Source organism: Mirounga angustirostris, unplaced genomic scaffold, assembly GCF_029215605.1.
Source record: "Mirounga angustirostris isolate CCGP_5_RB_7025 unplaced genomic scaffold, mMirAng1.0.hap1 SCAF_3, whole genome shotgun sequence".
In the NCBI taxonomy this organism is placed as follows: domain Eukaryota; kingdom Metazoa; phylum Chordata; class Mammalia; order Carnivora; family Phocidae; genus Mirounga; species Mirounga angustirostris.
The window spans coordinates 162,142,228-162,161,209 of NW_026991711.1; the positions used below are offsets into that span (position 1 = coordinate 162,142,228).

Genomic DNA, 18,982 nt, shown 5'->3' on the forward strand with positions numbered 1-18,982 from the left:
AAATGAGGGTAGGTGTTGAGGTTTAGAGCAACGACTGCTGTCCTTTGACCACCCTTAAAAAAGGGCTCATTAAAACATTATTATAAACAAATGAGGAATGGAGAAAATTATGACAGTTGTTATGGATATGCCTGCTGTGTGCTGGGGTAATGACAACTGGCATGGTTTACCGTCATTTTCCCGGGAAAGGTCTTCCAGAAGCCCAGTGTGTATTCAGCTTCTTTCCTTTTCCTGCCGAGATGGAGAGCAAGAGACTCATAACAAGAACTGGAATCCTGTAGTTTCTGGTACTCTGGAGATGTCTGAAAGCCAATAATAAAGGGGAGAAGATGAATATAAAACAATTGTCCAGAATCTATAGCCTCAGTCTGGTGTAGATATACAGTATTAAATTTAGGAAAGAAATCCAAATGAAGAACAGACATGGTATATTAAAGGGGGCTGAGCAGAAAGAAGATTGGTTCCAAAAAATTCTACTATACACATGTACATATGAAACAGAGGAATAACTCCAGGGGAAAGAAATAAACACTGGCAGTTATCAGTGAGGAAAGCAGCAGAGAACTCATGATAGGGCAAGAGTTCTCAAATGTTTTGGTCTCAGGATATCCCTCTATTTTGCTTATGTGGATTATACCTATTGATATTTACCATATTAGAAAATAGAGAAATAAAAATAACCTTTAATCTTTATTAACTCACTTTAAATATAGTAACAGTTTAAATGAAAAATGACTATATTTTCCAAAACAACAACAAAATGCTTAGTGAGAAAAGTAGCATTGTTCTACATTTTTTCAAACCTCTTTCTTATCTGGCTGACAAGATGACAGCTAGATTTTCATTTCTGTTATTGCATTTAATCTGTTGGTTGAAATAGATGCAGAATATCTTGCTTTATGAGGATATATAGTTGGAAAGGGAGGATTATTTTAATAGCCATTTCAAATAATAGTGGATATTCTTTGAAACTAACCAAAAGTTGTTAAGTAGTAGGTTCTTAAAGGGTAGCTGAAATGTAGAATCTGAAACTACGTTAATCAAACTTTTTGTACTCTATTACATTAAATTCTCTGATCTCTTACACTTTGAATAGATATTTTACCTATGCATGATTTTATAGCATGTGGATTAGACATCTGGAAAAATACTGGTTCACTGAATAATGCAGACCTTCCAAATGTTGATACATTTTATTATACAACATCAAAAGTTCTATATTATCACCAATCTCATCAGAAAAAGTTGCCAAGTACTGGGAAACTGCCAAACTCAACAGTGATACATACATGTTTCCCACATTGTACTTTTTGCTTCAGAGTTCAGATTTTATCACTGGCCACAAATACTGTCAGTTGTTCTCCTCGAAGTGACAGGTTCATTTACTCATTTTTGAGAAAATATCTGCCTAATACCCAAATCTGAATAAACATAATTATCTGTCAATTGTTTTTTCAAGTTAAAAAAAAAAAAAAAGCAGCTCTCAACTCAAAAGATAGTAATCTGGTGCGTTTTCTGGAAAAACCTCCATCCTTCGGTCTGCAGCAGAGCTGCTCTGTGTACTCCCATCTCGTCACACAGAATATTAAGAAGATCTATACTTCTGTGTGTGGTGATGGATATTAACGAGATATATCATGGATGATCATTTCACAATATATACATCTATCGAATCATTATGTCAGATACCTGAAAACAATAGAATGTAACAAGTCAATTACATCTTAAAAAAAAAAAGATGTAAACTCACTTGTTGAGGTTAAATAAAATTAATGATTTTTGCTGTGTCATCAAGAGTATTTCTAAGTGAAACCGGCATATTTTTACTTCTTTTGTTTTTTAACTGCAAGTGCATGGCAGCAAAGAACACAATGACTAGTTTGGTGCCACTGCCTTGATTCATGCTAAGGAGATAGCAGTTCTGTCCAGCTTTACTTTTGCACCACTGGTGGAAAAGCAAATGTCTCTGTATTGTCCTGAAAATAGTCTGATCTTGTGACCCCTCCGAAAGGGTCTTTGGAACCCCCAGGGGTTTGTGGGCCAAGCTTGGAGAACCAACCACAGGACAGGGTATAATTGCCACACCAGATGGAAAGTGAGCAGAAGGTAAAACAAAAGGATGATCCCTCACATTCATGACTAATTACTTCACAGTCCACAATTCTTACAGTGATTCATATTCATTTTCCATTCATTTAAAAAACATTTAATGGCATGTACTACATACAGAATATTCTGAGTGTCAGGGATAAAAAAATAAGTAAGGTACAATCTTTGTCTTCCGGGAGCTTAAAACAAAGCAAAAAAGACAGAAAAACATACAACATAGCAGAATAATGCAATGGTTTTGTTAATAGGCTATCTATCAGAAGAGACAATATAGTAAAGTGGTTAAAAGAACAGACTCTGGAATCCTTGGGTATAAATTCTAGTTTGACCAATGTGCCTCAATTCCTTTATCTGTAGAAAGGGGATAACAGTAATATCTATTTCACAGGGTTGCCATGGGGATTAAATGAATACAAATAACATGGTTAGTACCTGGCACATGGAATGCATTTAATAAATACTAGGTACTATTTTTATCTAGAAAAATGTATATGTATATATGATGTCTAAGCTGTACCTGAGATCTACTAAATAACAATCTGCAGTGATGGAATATGGCCATGTGTTTTGAAAAATTTGCACAGATGATTTTGATCCCCAGTCCTGGGGATCATAAGAAAATAATGGGCAAAGACAGTACTAACAAAGCACAGAGAAAGGGGTAACCCATTCTTTTTTTTTTTTTTAAGATTTTATTTATTTATTTGAGACAGAGAGAATGAGAGACAGAGAGCATGAGACGGAGGAGGGTCAGAGGGAGAAGCAGACTCCCTGCCGAGCAGGGAGCCCGATGCGGGACTCGATCCCGGGACTCCAGGATCATGACCTGAGCCGAAGGCAGTCGCTTAACCAACTGAGCCACCCAGGCGCCCCGGGGTAACCCATTCTTAAACGATGGGAAGAGGAAGGAATGTGGTATAGTCAGAGAGGGCTTCATTTTCATGATAAAATGACTTTTGACCCAGGCCTTGAAATTTTCCCATAATGAGGATGGTGGTAGAGTGTCTCATGAAGGAAATATAAAACATGTATGTCCAGGGATCTGAACTAACATGTAGGACACAGGATGGTAGATAAGGCTAGAAACAAAAGAGGGTATCAGATAATAAAGGGCCTTAAATGCCAAACTAAAGTCTGGTTTTTCACACAGAATTAGGACCCTTCAGACTGGAAACTGTAATACCAGACTCTCTGAATAGTTCCAAGCTGGTCTGGGAGGGAAGATCTTTGATTAATTGAGGGTACATTGAGATGACATTTGCATCTCAGTGGGTTACTTGTGTAGCTCAAACCTTCATTGCTAAAACTACATCAGTTTGAGTTAAAATTGAAATCAGACTAAAGAAAAGATCTATGAGACTACAGTAGAATCAAAAATAAAAAGCCCACAACAGTTTGTGGGTCACTCTGGAGACTGCAATTTATCCAAATAAGGAGGTAAGTTCCAGGATTTAAAAGATTCTAAAGTGGGCGCCTGGGTGGCTCAGTTGGTTAAGTGACTGCCTTCGGCTCAGGTCATGATCCTGGAGTCCCTGGATCGAGTCCCGCATCGGGCTCCCTGCTAAGCAGGGAGCCTGCTTCTGCCTCTGACCCTCCCCCCTCTCATGTGCTCTCTCTCTCTCATTCTCTCTGTCTCAAATAAATAAATAAAATCTTTAAAAAAAAAATAAATAAATAAAAGATTCTAAAGTATATGAGACCGCAGAATCATTATGGTTTCTCTGGAGCCCTTCAGAGTGGGAACAAAATGAAACTACATATTTTAGTACAATTTCAAAGGTCAATGTCTCAGGACCAGCTTTAACATACACCCATATCCTACAATGGTACTAATTTTCTAGGACTCCACCCAACTAATTTCATATAGAAAGTGGACCACTTAACATCTGAGAAAACCCTGTAACACTGTGATTTCTCATACCATCTGCTAAGGTGACCCAAATACCTGGCATGAGTCTATCCTGAGTCCTGGCCAGGTGGTAATTCCACTGCCTTACAGGTATCTCATTACACAGAAAGCCAGGATTTTAAAGAGCTCTGTGTAACTTGTACTAGTATGCACTCAATAAACTTTGACAACTATTGAGTGCGTAACATAACTGGGCCTCAACTTGTGACAGAGTTTCATAAAATGAATACAAAATTAATCTTGATAAGGTCCCGAGAAGAAACTAAATCAACGGCAAAGAGAACTAGATTTACCTATGGTCAAACTTTCTTCTTTCATGTTCTTGAAGAAAAATAAATTTAATTAGACACATATAAATAGTAAATTAATGGAGTTTGAAATCTTGGGGTAGCATAATCCAGACAAACAACTATGATCTTTGGCTTCCCAAGAGTTCAAATGAGATATTTATGGGAGCTTACCACTTCAAAACAGGTAGCAAGCTTTAGCAAAACTTTAGCATAATTATGAAGTCGTCTGATTGGCAAGAAAAACAGAGTATTCAGTATTTCCATCAATTGGGTGTTTTCATCATTTACTTCTGATAACTCTTGCAATAGCTCCTGGTTTTTATTTAGGAAATCACTGGAGATAGAGGGAAAAAAAGAAATTTAATTAATCTTTTTGGTATTGAAAAATGTATGATATTGAGTAGATATATTTCACTAGATACCACTTTTTTCAGCATACATGTTTTTAGGTGCTATGAAAGTAGAATATAAATACAATGAAATAAGACAGATAAAAGAATTTCCCTGCCTAGAAAATAGATTTTTACATATAAAAAGCAGCATATGGTAGCAATAGTAACTCTATAAGAGAGATGATTAATCACAAACTGTGCCTTGAGTTCTAGGAGATGAATCATGCAGCCCACAGTTTCAGGGAGTAACTGGAGACCAGCTGACACCACTACCTGTTAACTTCCAAGCCAAAAGTCACAGCAATAAATGGCAAGACTAATTGCTCTCATCAGTTGTACTAAACCGAACTAATGGAGAACAAAGCTCTTTGCCCCAACACAACTGGCATGTAATATTAAAATACTTCTAATTTCTTTTTTTTTCTTCACCTAATAAAAATTAATTATGACAGTAATGAAAAGCTGCAGGTACCAGTACTACAATTAACAGGAAACAGTAGAGCTAATTCTATGTGAAGATTTCAATGCTGAGATCTTCAAAAGCATTTTAAACTGAAGCCAACATTTAGTTTTTATATTGTTTTATGTAAGTTCATTAAAATTTTATTGCAAATTTTAATGGTGATCAATAACCCACTGAGACTATGATCAGACCAAAATACTTAAAAGATGTGAAAGAAGAAAAAAAAAGATGTGAAAGAAGAGTTGGTGGGACAGAATAATAATTATTACCTGCCCCTTAATAAGCAATAATTATGTGTCAGGTACTACCCTGAGTGCTTTATAAGCATTATATTACAATTCTTACCTACAAGGCTTCAAATTAGACAATGTCACACAAGACTATAAGCAAGGATGAATCACTTTATAATCTCTTAGAGAACTGTAGAATAAAGAAATGTTTAACTCAGACATTAATGAAGTATTATCTTGGAATGGAAAATATGTAATAATATCCAGGAACCCAAAAGTTCAATAGCACAAACTGGATTATCTTACAATGCAGTTAAGAAGAGACCTGAGAGTGCCCTGGGGAATGTGACCCAGGTTTTTATTTATATTTGGCTCGTGTGGATGTTCCTACTTCCTCCTACATGTCCTGCTGCTGAGATCAGCTAAGAATTCTCATTTAACCCCACGGAAGTGTTCTGCTTTAATCTGCTCCTGAGAGACTGAAATAGCACATGTTGAACACATAGCCACTATGACCACATTTCTTCTGCATGCCCAGTACTAGACCAGAAATGTTCCAACTCTTTTAAGTCCTATTACCTTTCAGGACTCACTCAGGTCCTTGCCTATGGACTTTCCCAAAAAGGCCCTTGTATGTTCTTAGGAAACCTGAACCAAGGACTGTTCAGCTTATCTTCTCTTGGGAGTTTTAATCTTATAGTGGCAATACTGCTCTCCCCTTACATGGCTAGGTTTGTACTTGTTACTCAAAAATTAATACATTAAGGCACTTGGGTGGCTCAGTCAGTTAAGCATCTGCCTCCAGCTCAGGTCATGATCTCAGGGTCCTGGGATTGAGCCCTGCATCGGGCCCCCTGCTCAGCTCTGCTTGTGTGCTTTCTCTAACAAATAAATAAAATCTTTTAAAAAAAATAATTTAAAAAATTAATACATTAAAGGTAGAACCCAAGTGTCCATCAACAGATGGATGGATAAACAAAATGTAGTGTGTGTGTGTGTAGTGGAATATCATTCAGCCACGCAAGTTTGATATATGCTACAACACGGACAGACCTTGAAAACATTACACTTAGGGAAATAAACCAGACACAGAAGGACAAATATTATATGATTTCACTTATGTGAGGTACCTAGAATAGGCAAATTCATAAAGACAGGAAGTAGAATAGAGGTTACCAGGTGCTAGGGGTGGGGAAAGGAAGGAGAAATTATTGCTTAATGGGTACAGAAAGAGTTTTTGTTGGGGATGATTTTAAAAAGTTTTGTGTACAAATAGTGGCAATGGTTTACACAACATAAATGTTCTTGGTGCCACAGAATTATACACTTAGGAATGTTTAAAATGATAAATATTATGGAATGTATATGTTAGCACAGTAATTTTTTAAAAACCCACATGATGATCAAACCACCAAGCTAGCATGAGTTGAGTATCTAAATGATAAACCAGCTGAGTGATGAGAGCTTGAGTATCAACATCCAAGACTTACTAACTGCCATGTGGGCTCACCAGCTATGCTCTAGAGGTTCTCTTTTTAAATAAATACTACAAAATAACTTAAAATACTGACTTTGTAAATAGAAGTTGTAAAAAGATGTTATTATTACCTTTTAAATATGTAAAACCCCAGGGTTCATGAACCACAGCTTGGGAAATGCTGCCCAAATCCAGACTTAATATTTGCTTCCATAGCTTAAAGTCACCCATTGTTTATTAATTGCTTAACACCTGCCTAGGTTCTAACAAGAGGCTTTCACTTATGTCATCTGCTTTAGCTGCTCTAACAAGGAGTCAGGTCAATTCCTGAGTACTGTGAACTCTGGAAAAACTAGAGGAAGGTTAACAAAAAATAAAATAAAGCTAAATAAGGCATCAGGGTCACCAACTACCATTGTCCTTCAAGAAACCCAGAAACCTCCCCATTTTTTTTTTTTAAGATTTTATTTATTTATTTGAGAGAGAGAATGAGAGAGAGAGAGCACGAGAGGGGGGAGTGTCAGAGGGAGAAGCAGACTCCCTGCTGAGCAGGAAGCCCGATGTGGGACTCGATCCTGAGCTGAAGGCAGTCGCTTAACCAACTGAGCCACCCAGGCACCCAAAACCTCCCCATTTTTAACTTGTCACAAATCTCCACCTATTTTTGCATCCTCCTATAATAAAGCTGCTTTTCTTCAAGCATTACTATTTGGAAAAATAACCATTTTTTTTTTTCTTCATTTAATTACTGGTTTGGCTGCAATCATTTTCTCCTATTTTTTTGGCCAAGATTCAGCATTTCACCAACACTAAATGTTAAATAAGCTTTTTTTAGTCAATACAATATATAGATGTATAATAAATGTAAAATCAGAAATTACAACAAATATAAACTTGTCAGTTAAAAGCCAGAAACTCTCAGATGGAAAAAACAACAAAGCAGTAAGTCCACCAATTTGCTGTTTACAAGAAATATACAGGGGCGCCTGGGTGGCTCAGTTGGTTAAGCGACTGCCTTTGGCTCAGGTCATGATCCTAGAGTCCCGGGATTGAGTCCCACATGGGGCTCCCTGCTCAGCGGGGAGTCTGCTTCTCCCTCTGACCCTCCTCCCTCTCATGCTTTCTGTCTCTCATTCTCTCTCTCTCAAATAAATAAATAAAATCTTAAAAAAAAAAAAAAGAAATATACAAAAATATTACAATACAATACAGGCAGGTTAAAAGTAACAGAATAGAAAGTGGTGTCATTATATTAATATAAATCAAAATAGCAAGATCAAAAATTTTAAACTTACTACATAAGGTTAAAATAAAACACTCTTTAATCTGTCATTTAAAAAATGAAGGCTGCTGAGGCATCTGAGTGGCTCAACTGGTTAAGCGTCTGTCTTTGGCTCAGGTCATGATCTCAGAGTCCTGGGATCAAGCCCCGCGTTGGGCTCCCTGCTCAGCAGGGAATCTGCTTCTCCCCTCTCCCTTTCCCTCTGCCCCTCCCTCCTGCTCATGCCCACTTTCTCTCTCTCTCTCTAATAAATATTTTTTTTTAAATGAAGGCTGAACCCTTGTACTTTGGAAATGAAGGACATAACAGGAGTCAAAGAAAAAATCAAGATGGAAATTAGAAATATATTTACAATTGAATGATTATAAAAACAAAAGGTATCAAAGGTTTTAAGATACAGCTAAAGCAACACTTGGAGGGAAATTTATAGCCTTGGATGAGTACATTAGAAAAATCCAAAGATTGGAAAATTGATGAGCTAAATGCTAAACTCATGAAGTTGGAAGACATTAACAGGGGAACACAAAGAAAGAAGGAAATAAAAGGCAGAAATTCAGGGCACCTGGGTGGCTCAGTCAGTTAAGCATCTGACTTCAGCTCAGGTCATGATCTCAGGGTCCTGGGATGGAGCCCCATGTCAGGCTCCGCACTCAGCAGGGAGTCTGCCTGTCTCTCTCCCCTCCACCCACTCTTGCTTGCTCTCTCTCTCTCTCAAATAAAATCTTTTTTTAAAAAGGGCAGAAATAAAATAGAAAACAAAGAAAAGTAAGTAGTAACTAAAGCTTAATCTTTGAAAAGAAAATTAAAAAGGGTAAACTGCTGACAAACTGACCAAGATAAAAAGATAAAAGACTCAAATAAATAAGAGGAATGAAAAATAGGGGATATAACCACAGTTATTATGGAGGTGAAAACATCTTAAGACAATGGTAGCAATATTATGCCAATAAATTTGAAAACTTGGATGCAATAATTTTCCAGAAAAATACAAATAATTAAAGCCACAAGAAGAAATAAAGACCTGAACAGATCTATTCATTACAGAAATGAAGTCAGTAGTTTAAAAACTCCCTACAGAAATGCCCCCACAAAAGCCATACGTTTTTACAGATGAATTCTACAAAATCTCAAAGTACAGATATTCCCTATCTCATGCAAACTATTCCAGAAAATACAAAGTTCCCACACTCACTTTATGATTGCTAGTGCAATCTTCTTATCAAAACTTCAAGTTCAGAAGAGAAGGAAAACCTCACATTCATATAGATGCAAAAATCTTAAATATTAGCAAATTGAGTCCAGCAATGCACTGAAAAACTAATACAGGCAGACCACTGAATTTATCTTGAGAACTCAAGGATGTTTACCATTAAAAAAATAATCAATTGCTCTTCAACTTTCAGGAATAGAAGGGAACCCTCCCCTGCCTTTTTTAAGAAGGGAGCCTTTTAACCCTATAAATGATATTTACCAAAAACCTAAGGCAATCATCTTTAATGAAGAAATACTAAAACTATTCCCCTTGAAGATCAGAAATGAGACAAGGATGTTATTACTCTATTAGGATATAAGATCAAAAGCAAACATGGCAAAACATTAACATCTATTAAATCTGGGTTGTGAGTATATATGTTATATGTTTACTATTAAAATACAACTGAATTTTTTAAACTTGCCTTTGTCTCTAGGTCAACACTTGTTGAGAATCTACATAGTTCAGAATGATTAGCCTCATGTAAGAGGCTTTTATATTTATTATCCAGAAGCTAAATGCAAAATCTTTATGCTTGTGCAACACTTTGTGTTCTTCTCTATACCATTACATACATTATTTGTTCCTCACAACCAGGGAAAAAACATTTCTATTTTTCAGATGAAAAAAATTAGGCTCAATTTGGTGAAGAGAATTGTCCAACATCTCAGGGATAATAAAGAAGGACCCAGATCTTGTGGTTTTTTCAATACCATACTACTCCCAATGATAATCAGGGGCTAATAATACCTGTCTTTTTTAAGAGTTAGCAAAAGTCTACATTTTGGTAGTCTACATTTGGTAAAATGATTAAGCCAAAGCTTTTCCTGGGCACTCAAAAACAAAGAACACTATAAAACATGATCTTTGGTTGTTAGAATGATAATTGGAAGATATGTATTTGCTTACATGGCAGGCTTAGCAAGAAGCTGGAATCCTCCCATAACCAGGAAATTTGTAATAGATGTGCAATACCTTGACCAAAAAAGAAAACACATGTACATTAGCATTAATGAAAATTCTGAAGAACAAATTTACATAACAAGCATCTGGAGCAGATACTTCTTGGTCTCACCAATAAGTTTAGAACTTTTGTGATGTCAACATTCATGAACTGACTTGACTGAAATGAAGGGCAGATTATGTGGTAATCACAATAATCAGGAGGGGAAAGAGCCATTTTAGTAAAGATAATTGTAAATTTAAAATACAACTAAAATTATGCAGAAGATGATAGAACTTGCTTCATAGATATTACTTCGGTAACTTTTTTCAATGGGGCAGGGAGCCTGATGCAAGGGACCCTGGGATCATGACCTGAGCTGAAAGCAGACGCTTAAATGACTGAACCACCCAGGCGCCCCTTTACTTTTCTAACTTAACAAACTTGAGAAAATACAATTAAAATAGTTGGATTTTTAATGAAAATTAAATCTTCAGAAATAAACAATAGAGAAGGGATGAAAATATGTTAAAAAAGCTCAAGTGAAACTGTTAGAAAATGTCAGTTAAGTTTTAATCTATTGCTAGAGAATGTCTTGATATACTGCTTTGACTCATGTACATTTCTACCATACTCCCAGAATGGCAAAATGGAATCAACTCACTTTGAGAGAAGGCAAATTCCTATTCAAAATAGCCCAAGGTACTATACACTTAAAAATGGTCCTGATGGGGGGGTGCCTGCGTGGCTCAGTCGGTTAAGCGTCGGCCTTCGGCTCAGGTCATGATCTCAGGGTCCTGGGATGGAGCCCCACATCTTATTCCCTGCTCAGCGGGGAGTCTGCTTCTCCCTCTCCCTCTACCCACCCCCACTCATGCTTTCTCTAATAAATAAAAAAACCTTTAAAAAAAAAAAAGGTCCTGATGATAAATTAGATGTTATGTTTATTTTACAATTAAAAATAACTTTTAAAATTCATAAACAAATCAAGATTTTTTTACTTGCCTCACCTATATGAATAAATTATGTTAAAAGATAGGGAGGTATCAAGGGTATCAAAATAAAAGCATCTCTAAGTATAAGTCCTGAAGTATAAGAGAACAAGAAGTTAAAAAAAAAAATTGTGAGATAAATAAGACAAAAAAGAACTATACCAGCAAAAGCTAAACCTTCACACAAACAAAATCTAGTTTTAAAAAGTAAATTGGGGGTGCCTGAGTGGCTCAGTCAGTTAAGCATCCAACTCTTGATTTTGGCTTAGGTCATGATCTCAGGGTCATGAGACTGAGCCCTGCATCGGGCTCTGCTTAAGATTCTCTCTCTTCCTCTGCCCCTCCCCACCTCTAAAAAAAAAAAAAAAAGTAAACTGGTATCAAATTATGTTATTTTTCATGTCTGAAAGAATATGAAAGACTGCAACTCGGGTATTTCCTCTCAGACTATAGCTTCAAATATATTTAATACTGCTTACAATTAAAATCACATGCATCTATCTGCATATAGATGCATAAATCTGAAAAGAAGTACACTAAAATTATTAGCAATGGTTATTTCTGGTGGTAGAATCATGGGCAACTTTAAGTATCTTTTTGACTATTTTATTTGTATAATTTTCAATAATAAACACTATCTCACTTATATTAAAAATAACCTAAACAAAACACCAATAGAACATGAACCCCCTGAACCCCCTTTCACTGGTTCCCGGCTGTGGTTGTATGATCTTAGAGCTCTACACAGTGCCTGGCACTTAGTGGGTACTCGGTCAATATTTGCTAGATGGATGAGGTGTTAATAAAGAATAAAACTGTCACTTCATATTAATGTTATTTTAATATCCATTAAAATAACAAATTATGTCAAAGTATAAATTAAGAAAAGGTGAGAAATACTTAAATTTTCAAATACACTTAGGATATTTTTTTTAAAAAAAAACATTAAAAGAACCTTGGATAACTTATGCTAGATTTTATTAAGGAAATATCCTTATTTTGAAGATAGTATGGTCTTTAAACCCTCCATTTACACAACAATAAAAAAAGACATTGGAACAACTCCATATTTACCATTAGCAGTTGGTCTTAAAATAACTGGTTTAGTTACTCATTTCTTCTAATTTTATTATAATTTACTTAAGCAAAATTATTCTCTAAAGAACCATATTTATTATAGTATATTTCATGTAAATTAAGTACACTATCAATCATTCTGCTAGACTACAGAAATACAATTCATTATTTTTAAACCTTTTTTCCACTTAAAACTAAAATTTTAGCAATGCAGAACTACAGTTGGCTTAAGATTAAAATACTGCTTTGCAATTTCTATTACCTTATATCACTGTCCCTAATCTAGTCTCTTCTGATTAAGGAGCTGTTCTCCTTGGCAGAATAACCCTGCAGAGATTGAACATGACACGGGACTGGATACTTGCTCTGTATAACTATCCAAGAAGAGACTTGCATGCTTCAGAATGACCAAACTCCTGGCCTCCTTTATCCCATGAAGGAAGCTGCTCAGTGAGGCTCCATGCTGACCAATTAGGTAACACAGCTTGCTGAAACGGCTTGCCACCTCCTGCAACAGCTGGACTGTACTTGCAGTGCCCAAATTTTCTGTAACAAAGTGATGATGATGATGATGATGACATAACCTGAAGATTCATTACCAGAATACTTTCTTATGATCAAGATTATGAATCCCCCTTTTCTAGAAATATTTAACATGCTGAGATGTACTCTCGACTATGGAATTCAAATCATCACACTGTTAAAGAAAGAAACTTCAGAGATCATAGAATCCAGTCATTTGAGAAACTTGTTAAAAACACATACACAGGGATCCTATAGCTTCTGACTCAGTAGGCTAAGGTTAAGATCCTAGGATGGATATATTCAGAAGAAAAGTTTTCCATGTAATTCTGAAGACCAGCCAAATTTGAGAACCACTGAGCAAATCCAACTCTCCTCCAGTTTTGAAGATAAATAATCTGAAGCCAGAAAAAGGGAAGTGAGTTATCTAATTTCACAGAACTGGTAAGTGACAGCCAGGAATTAAACCCACTTTTGTAGTTACATTTTAGTTAACAGTTTCAATTTTTTGTACTGACTTCTGCTCTACTGGCCCTTGGACAACCCCAATACTTCAGTGGAGAGGGCAATCCCAGAATCAGACTGACCAGGTTGCTCTGAACTTTATAGAGGGTACCAGGAGATTATTTGCTTTTTCCCAGTCCAAAGTTCCTAATTTCCAGGACTTCTAAGCAGTGAGGCTGATGAGCAGACAATGCAAGAACAACATAGAAATCATGAATCAGGACAGGGAAAGGGACAATTTCACTTTTCTTTCAGACCAATCCAGGAAGCTTCCAGCTTGGACTGCTGCTTTTCCCCTGCCAATCTCCTGCGGTCTTAGGCCTACCCACTGGAAGAGAATTTATAGAACAGGCACTCTGTGACATTTAAAAAGGCAAAACATATTAAAAACTAAAATAAACTGGGGTGCCTGACTGGCTCAGTCGGAAGAGCATGAGACTCCTGATCTCCAAGTCATGAGTTTGAGCCCCAGCTTGGGTATAGAGATTACTAAAAAAAAGACTTTAAAACATAAATAAGACAATATAAAATAAACAAAGAAATTTAAAAATGCAGACAGTCCCTAACTTACAAAGGGTCACATCCTGAAAGACTATAAATTAGTTATTTGAAAAAATAAATGTTTTCCCATTATAAAAATGGGCTGACCCACACAAGCCAATGTCAACTTAATGTGGAAAAACTGATGTTTCTCATCAAGGCAGAATTTAAGTACTATAGTATTGATCTGAATTCTAAATCCTCACAGGGGGCCACAGAATGCAGGAAAGAGAAAGAAAACTTCCTCTCCATTTTCTATGTGCAGGGCCAAACCTACAAAAACTTTTGAAATGGTGAGATCTGATCTTCAATAGCCATTTCCCCCACTTCCATTTGTATTCCTTTCTAACCTCCTGGAGACCCAGGGATCTAGTGTATCAAGACAGTAGTCCCCCTCTAGAACTACTGTAATTCATTTTCTCTGTATTATCTCTTCATCTTCGATCCCTCTTCATTGTTGACAGCAGCTAAGAAAGGAATCAGATTTAACCAATTCGTGGTAATGCTGGATAAGACCTGGACACTCTTGTCACAGTTAAGAGACATTTGTAGGGCGCCTGGGTGGCTCAGTTGGTTAAGCGACTGCCTTCGGCTCAGGTCATGATCCTGGAGTCCAGGGATCGAGTCCCATATCGGGCTCCTTGCTCAGCGGGGGGTCTGCTTCTCCCTCTGACCCTCCCCCCTCTCATGTGCTCTCTCTCTCTCATTCTCTCAAATAAATAAATAAAATCTTTTAAAAAAAGAAAAAAAAAAGAGACATTTGTAAATCCAAATGAATCTCTACTTGATATAATTCTAAGAACTAGAACAAAGAAAATGAAAAAGTCAGGTAGTACAACATAAGATTTCTTAGGACTAGAAGTGTTGTTTTGGGGGTGCCTGGGTGGCTCAGTCGTTAAGTGTCTGCCTTCGGCTCAGGTCATGATCCCAGGGTCCTGGGATCGAGCCCCACATAGGGCTCTCTGCTCAGCGGGAAACCTGCTTCTCCCTCTCCCACTCCCCCTGCTTATGTTCCCTCTCTCACCGTGTCTCTCTCTGTCAAATAAATAAATAAAATCTTTAAAAAAAAAAATGTTGTTTTGAAGTCTAACTCCTAGGATCAACTTTCCCAAAGCTGTTTCTGCTTCTCTACCATGAATATTCTGAAAGCTCCACTTCCTATTTCCACAAGGAGAAAGAGCTCTGGGAGTGGTAGAATACTCAGGGGCAGCTGGGCTCCTGACAAAGTGGAAACAGTTTGTAAGTTGTTGACTGCCTGTGTACAAAAATAAGAAAACAGAAAGAAAGAAAGAAAGAAACAAACAAACAAACAAACATGTAACTCAAGTTTTTTTTATTTGTGACATAGGAAGAACAGATAAAATAAGAGTCCTGCCGATAACTGAGGGAGTTGGGGGGACGTTCTACTTACCTAAACTGAGAAGAGGCCTGAGAATCTGAGATTTGATGTCACTTAGTTTTGAATAGAATCGTCTTTCTGTAGTAGCCAACTCATGGAGACTGGCAATATATCCCATAACATTTTTGTCCACCAAAGCTAGATAACTATCTTTTCCTGCTGTCACTCTGCTTATATATCCGAGCTGAAATAGAGAAGAAAAAGATTAAGGATAAAATATAATTTACTAGCAGTAATTTGGGTGCTAAAGCTGGCTCATATCAGCTGGCAGGAGCCAAACGGAATCCTTACATTCAAGAATCTTGCAAGTTAGTTATTAAACCACTAGTAGCTTGAAATTGGCAACAGTAAAATTACCCCTCCCCCCCAATAAAATGGCAAACACTACAGATCAGGGTTTTTGTTTTGTTTTGTTTTAGATCTGGTTTACCAGTACAACATTGTTATATATGTATATCTGGACCTATATATTACCATTTATATCTATATTTTTATTGCCGCAATATCTTTTATTTCATATTACATGTATTTAGAACCACAGACACCCTAAATATACAAAGATCCAAATGATAGAGAGACATGTTTCAGGATCCTCTTTTTATGAAACAGGATAAATGAGAGCAGAGAGGATCTCTATACTGTGTACTAGAATATCAAGGGTCTAGGAAACAACAACAACAACAACAAAGTACAACACAAAGGGATTTTCTTTAAAAGGGACTTTCTGTCATTTATCCATTATACCACTGAACAAAAATAATCAGTGTATACACAGATCCCTATAAACCCAGCAACCAAGCTGCAGACCAAGTGGACTAATATCCATGGTAATAACAATACATACTAGAGCCCCATTCCTCTCATCAGCCTATTTCATCATTTATCCGGGCTGTGGAATCCTTCATGGGGAATGTGGAACAAGGGCCAACAACTACAAAGAGTCGGCGAGTATGTCTGAGATAACAGCCTATATATAGGTCAGGAGCCAAATCTTGGCCAGTGTTGCCTTTAGCAAGAAAGATTTTGTGCTATACATTCATAGCTTATGCATTTAGCCAGAAAAACATGAAAGATTAAAAAAAACAATCCATCAGATATATTATCCGGTAAGAAGAAGAAATCCAGAACGTACTAGCTTTGAGGGTTAATTCCCTTACAACATACCACTTTGAGGATATAAGTTGCTTTAATGAGAAAAAAAGAAAAAACCAAGAACAGGCCAATCGTTTAAGTTCATGAAAAAGAGATAGGAAGTAGGAAAGCAAAGAAATTCAATTCAACAAATGAAAAAGAAGGGAGTAAACAGTAATAACTAAAATGACAAGTTAACAGAGGGAAGGAATGGGAAATACAGCGCTGCTGGTGGCCTGTCAGGTCTGCCATGAGCCCACCTTGGGTCTATGTTATTTTTACTTCCTATTTACAATTAAAAATTCATCTACTCAGGGACACCTGGGTGGCTCAGTCAGTAAAGCATCTGCCTTCAGCTCAGGTCATGATCTCAGGGTCCTGGAATAGAGCCCTGTGGCTGTGGGGGTGGGGGGGGCCTGCTCAGCGGGGAATCTGCTTCTCCCTTTCCCTCTGTCTCCCTCCATCCCCCACCGCTCACACACTCTCTCTCTCAAATAAATAAATCTTCAGCAAATAAAACAAAATAAAAAAACCTCATCTACTCCATTTCTATTCTAATTCACCTCTGAGGGCTCCATGAATGCAGTTAGGAAACTTCATTGTGAAATGTACTTTTTAATATTCCTACATGAGGGTGTTAATACAACAAGTATTTATAAAGTACTTGCTATGAGGATACAGCAGTAAATGAGAACACCTAAAATCTCTACTCTTAGGAATCTTATAGTTGAGAACAGAAAATAGACCAAAAAAAGTAAATTATATAGTGTATTAGATGGTGACATGCACTATGGATAGAAATAAGTCAAGAAAAGGAGATAAGGAGTAAAGGGGGATGGGAAGGGCTGCAATTTTAAATACAGTAGACAAAGATACTTAATAATAGGTATACATACAAATAATAACAAAAACAAGACTGTTCATGTGTTACAGAGGCCTTAGGATCCAATTCCTGTTCACCTTACTACAGGAGAGAAGTACTGGAGTCTTAGTACCACTGTGATTCTCTGGAAGATTGTCACCTTCTGCAGGGTCCTGTCGGCCACTGTAATATAACCCAGGCTGGAAGTCTTCTGTATCCACTAAAAACAGGGAATAATCCTGGCCTGCAGCTACACTCCAGACTCCATTTTCACTGCTCACCTGTAATGACAGCAAGATATTGTCTGTCCAAGACGAAAGAAAGAATTAAAAAGAAATTCGGATCCACCAGAACAGAAATGTTAGGTTACTTAAATAGATGTGGTGCAAAGTCACTCATACCTCAATAGGGCAAAACTCATCCACTAATGGGCCCGATCAACTGCAGCACAGATGCAAAGATAAGAAGGAATCCTGTGTTCAGCTTTTAAATTTAGAACTGGATCGTTTTTATAAAAATCTGAAAAACTGGGCTTTAAAACGGAAAAACCATAGGTCGAATTTTTTAATAGTTATTTTTGGAAGTCTCTACAGGACTTAGGCTGTACTACAATCAGGAGGCACAGAAACTTCTAGAGCCCTATTCTGACAGCTGGGACACAGCATTGTCCATACATATTCGACTGTGTGCACAAAAATCAAGATGGAAAGAAAAAAATCTAACATGGCAAAATTCCATTCTAGCCAACTAGACTCTTGGGTGCGAAAATTCAGTTTTCCCACTTGGAACTCACTACCTCTCCGATGTGGCTTCACTGTACCAAGTCCCAGGCTGTTGAAACAGGCAAGACCCCTTAGAAGCCCATCTGCAGGGATCCCCCCGACCAGTGGTTCTCAACAAGTAGTCTTTGCAGCAGCAGCAATCACCACAAATATTAGAAAGGCAAACTCTCAGGCCACAGAGCTACTGGGGGTGAAGCAATCTGGTTTGACAAGTTCTCCAGGTGATGCTGATGTGTGCAAAAGTTTAAGAACCACTGCCTTAAATCAATGGTTTTCAATCGTCAGGATTCCACGTAGCGATTCAGGAAACACCATGGAAAGGCAGGTGTCAGGGCTCTGCCCCTATCCCCCTCCATCCTGCAACTAAAGTAGTTCCATGTTTATCCGTTTTGTGTATGGGATTACACATAAGATTTCATTTGAAGAAAGTGTTCTGCTATGAAAACTACTGCCCCAACCTCCAGCCCCAGCTTTAGCTATGACTTCCACAGTGATAAGCAAAAACCCTCTTATCTGTTATTCTTTGTGTCTAGACAGGCTCCAAATCCTAGGTGATTAGATGATTGTGTGAGTGTGTGTGCATGTCTCCCTACTTTATAGCTAGTCCTTTCTGGCATGACATTATCTTCTCAAATTCAGGCTCTCCAAATAACTGGCTTCCTGTTAATTTTGTAAAGAATGGATTAAAATTTTTGCAGGAGACAAAAGTCTTATTAGTCTCCATCAAAACTAATTCAGATCTCATTCTACCTTGACTTTTAATTCACAGATTAATTAAAATGACATCAGAATGTTTTTCTCATTCTTCCCCCAAATAAAAAAACCA

At 37.2% G+C, this 18,982-nt stretch overlaps 1 protein-coding gene across 7 annotated transcripts in view; it reads right to left on the minus strand.

The window, feature by feature from the left end:
- The window catches only part of ALS2 (alsin Rho guanine nucleotide exchange factor ALS2), a 75,014-nt gene that overhangs the window by 24,291 nt on the left and 31,741 nt on the right, over positions 1-18,982 (minus strand). For 6 of the 7 annotated variants that reach the window (XR_008505581.2, XM_045868205.3, XM_045868206.3 and 3 more), the window contains 6 exons: positions 17,473-17,655; positions 15,394-15,565; positions 12,782-12,962; positions 10,314-10,379; positions 4,480-4,642; positions 171-302 (listed from right to left, as the gene is read on the minus strand). Coding sequence is in view for 6 of the 7 variants with exons in the window: in XM_045868205.3 (XP_045724161.1) it covers positions 171-302; positions 4,480-4,642; positions 10,314-10,379; positions 12,782-12,962; positions 15,394-15,565; positions 17,473-17,655 (897 nt within the window). In the remaining variant the exon portion in view is untranslated. The remainder of the gene's footprint in view (positions 1-170; positions 303-4,479; positions 4,643-10,313; positions 10,380-12,781; positions 12,963-15,393; positions 15,566-17,472; positions 17,656-18,982) is intronic. The other variant, XM_064586925.1, reaches the window with a different exon arrangement.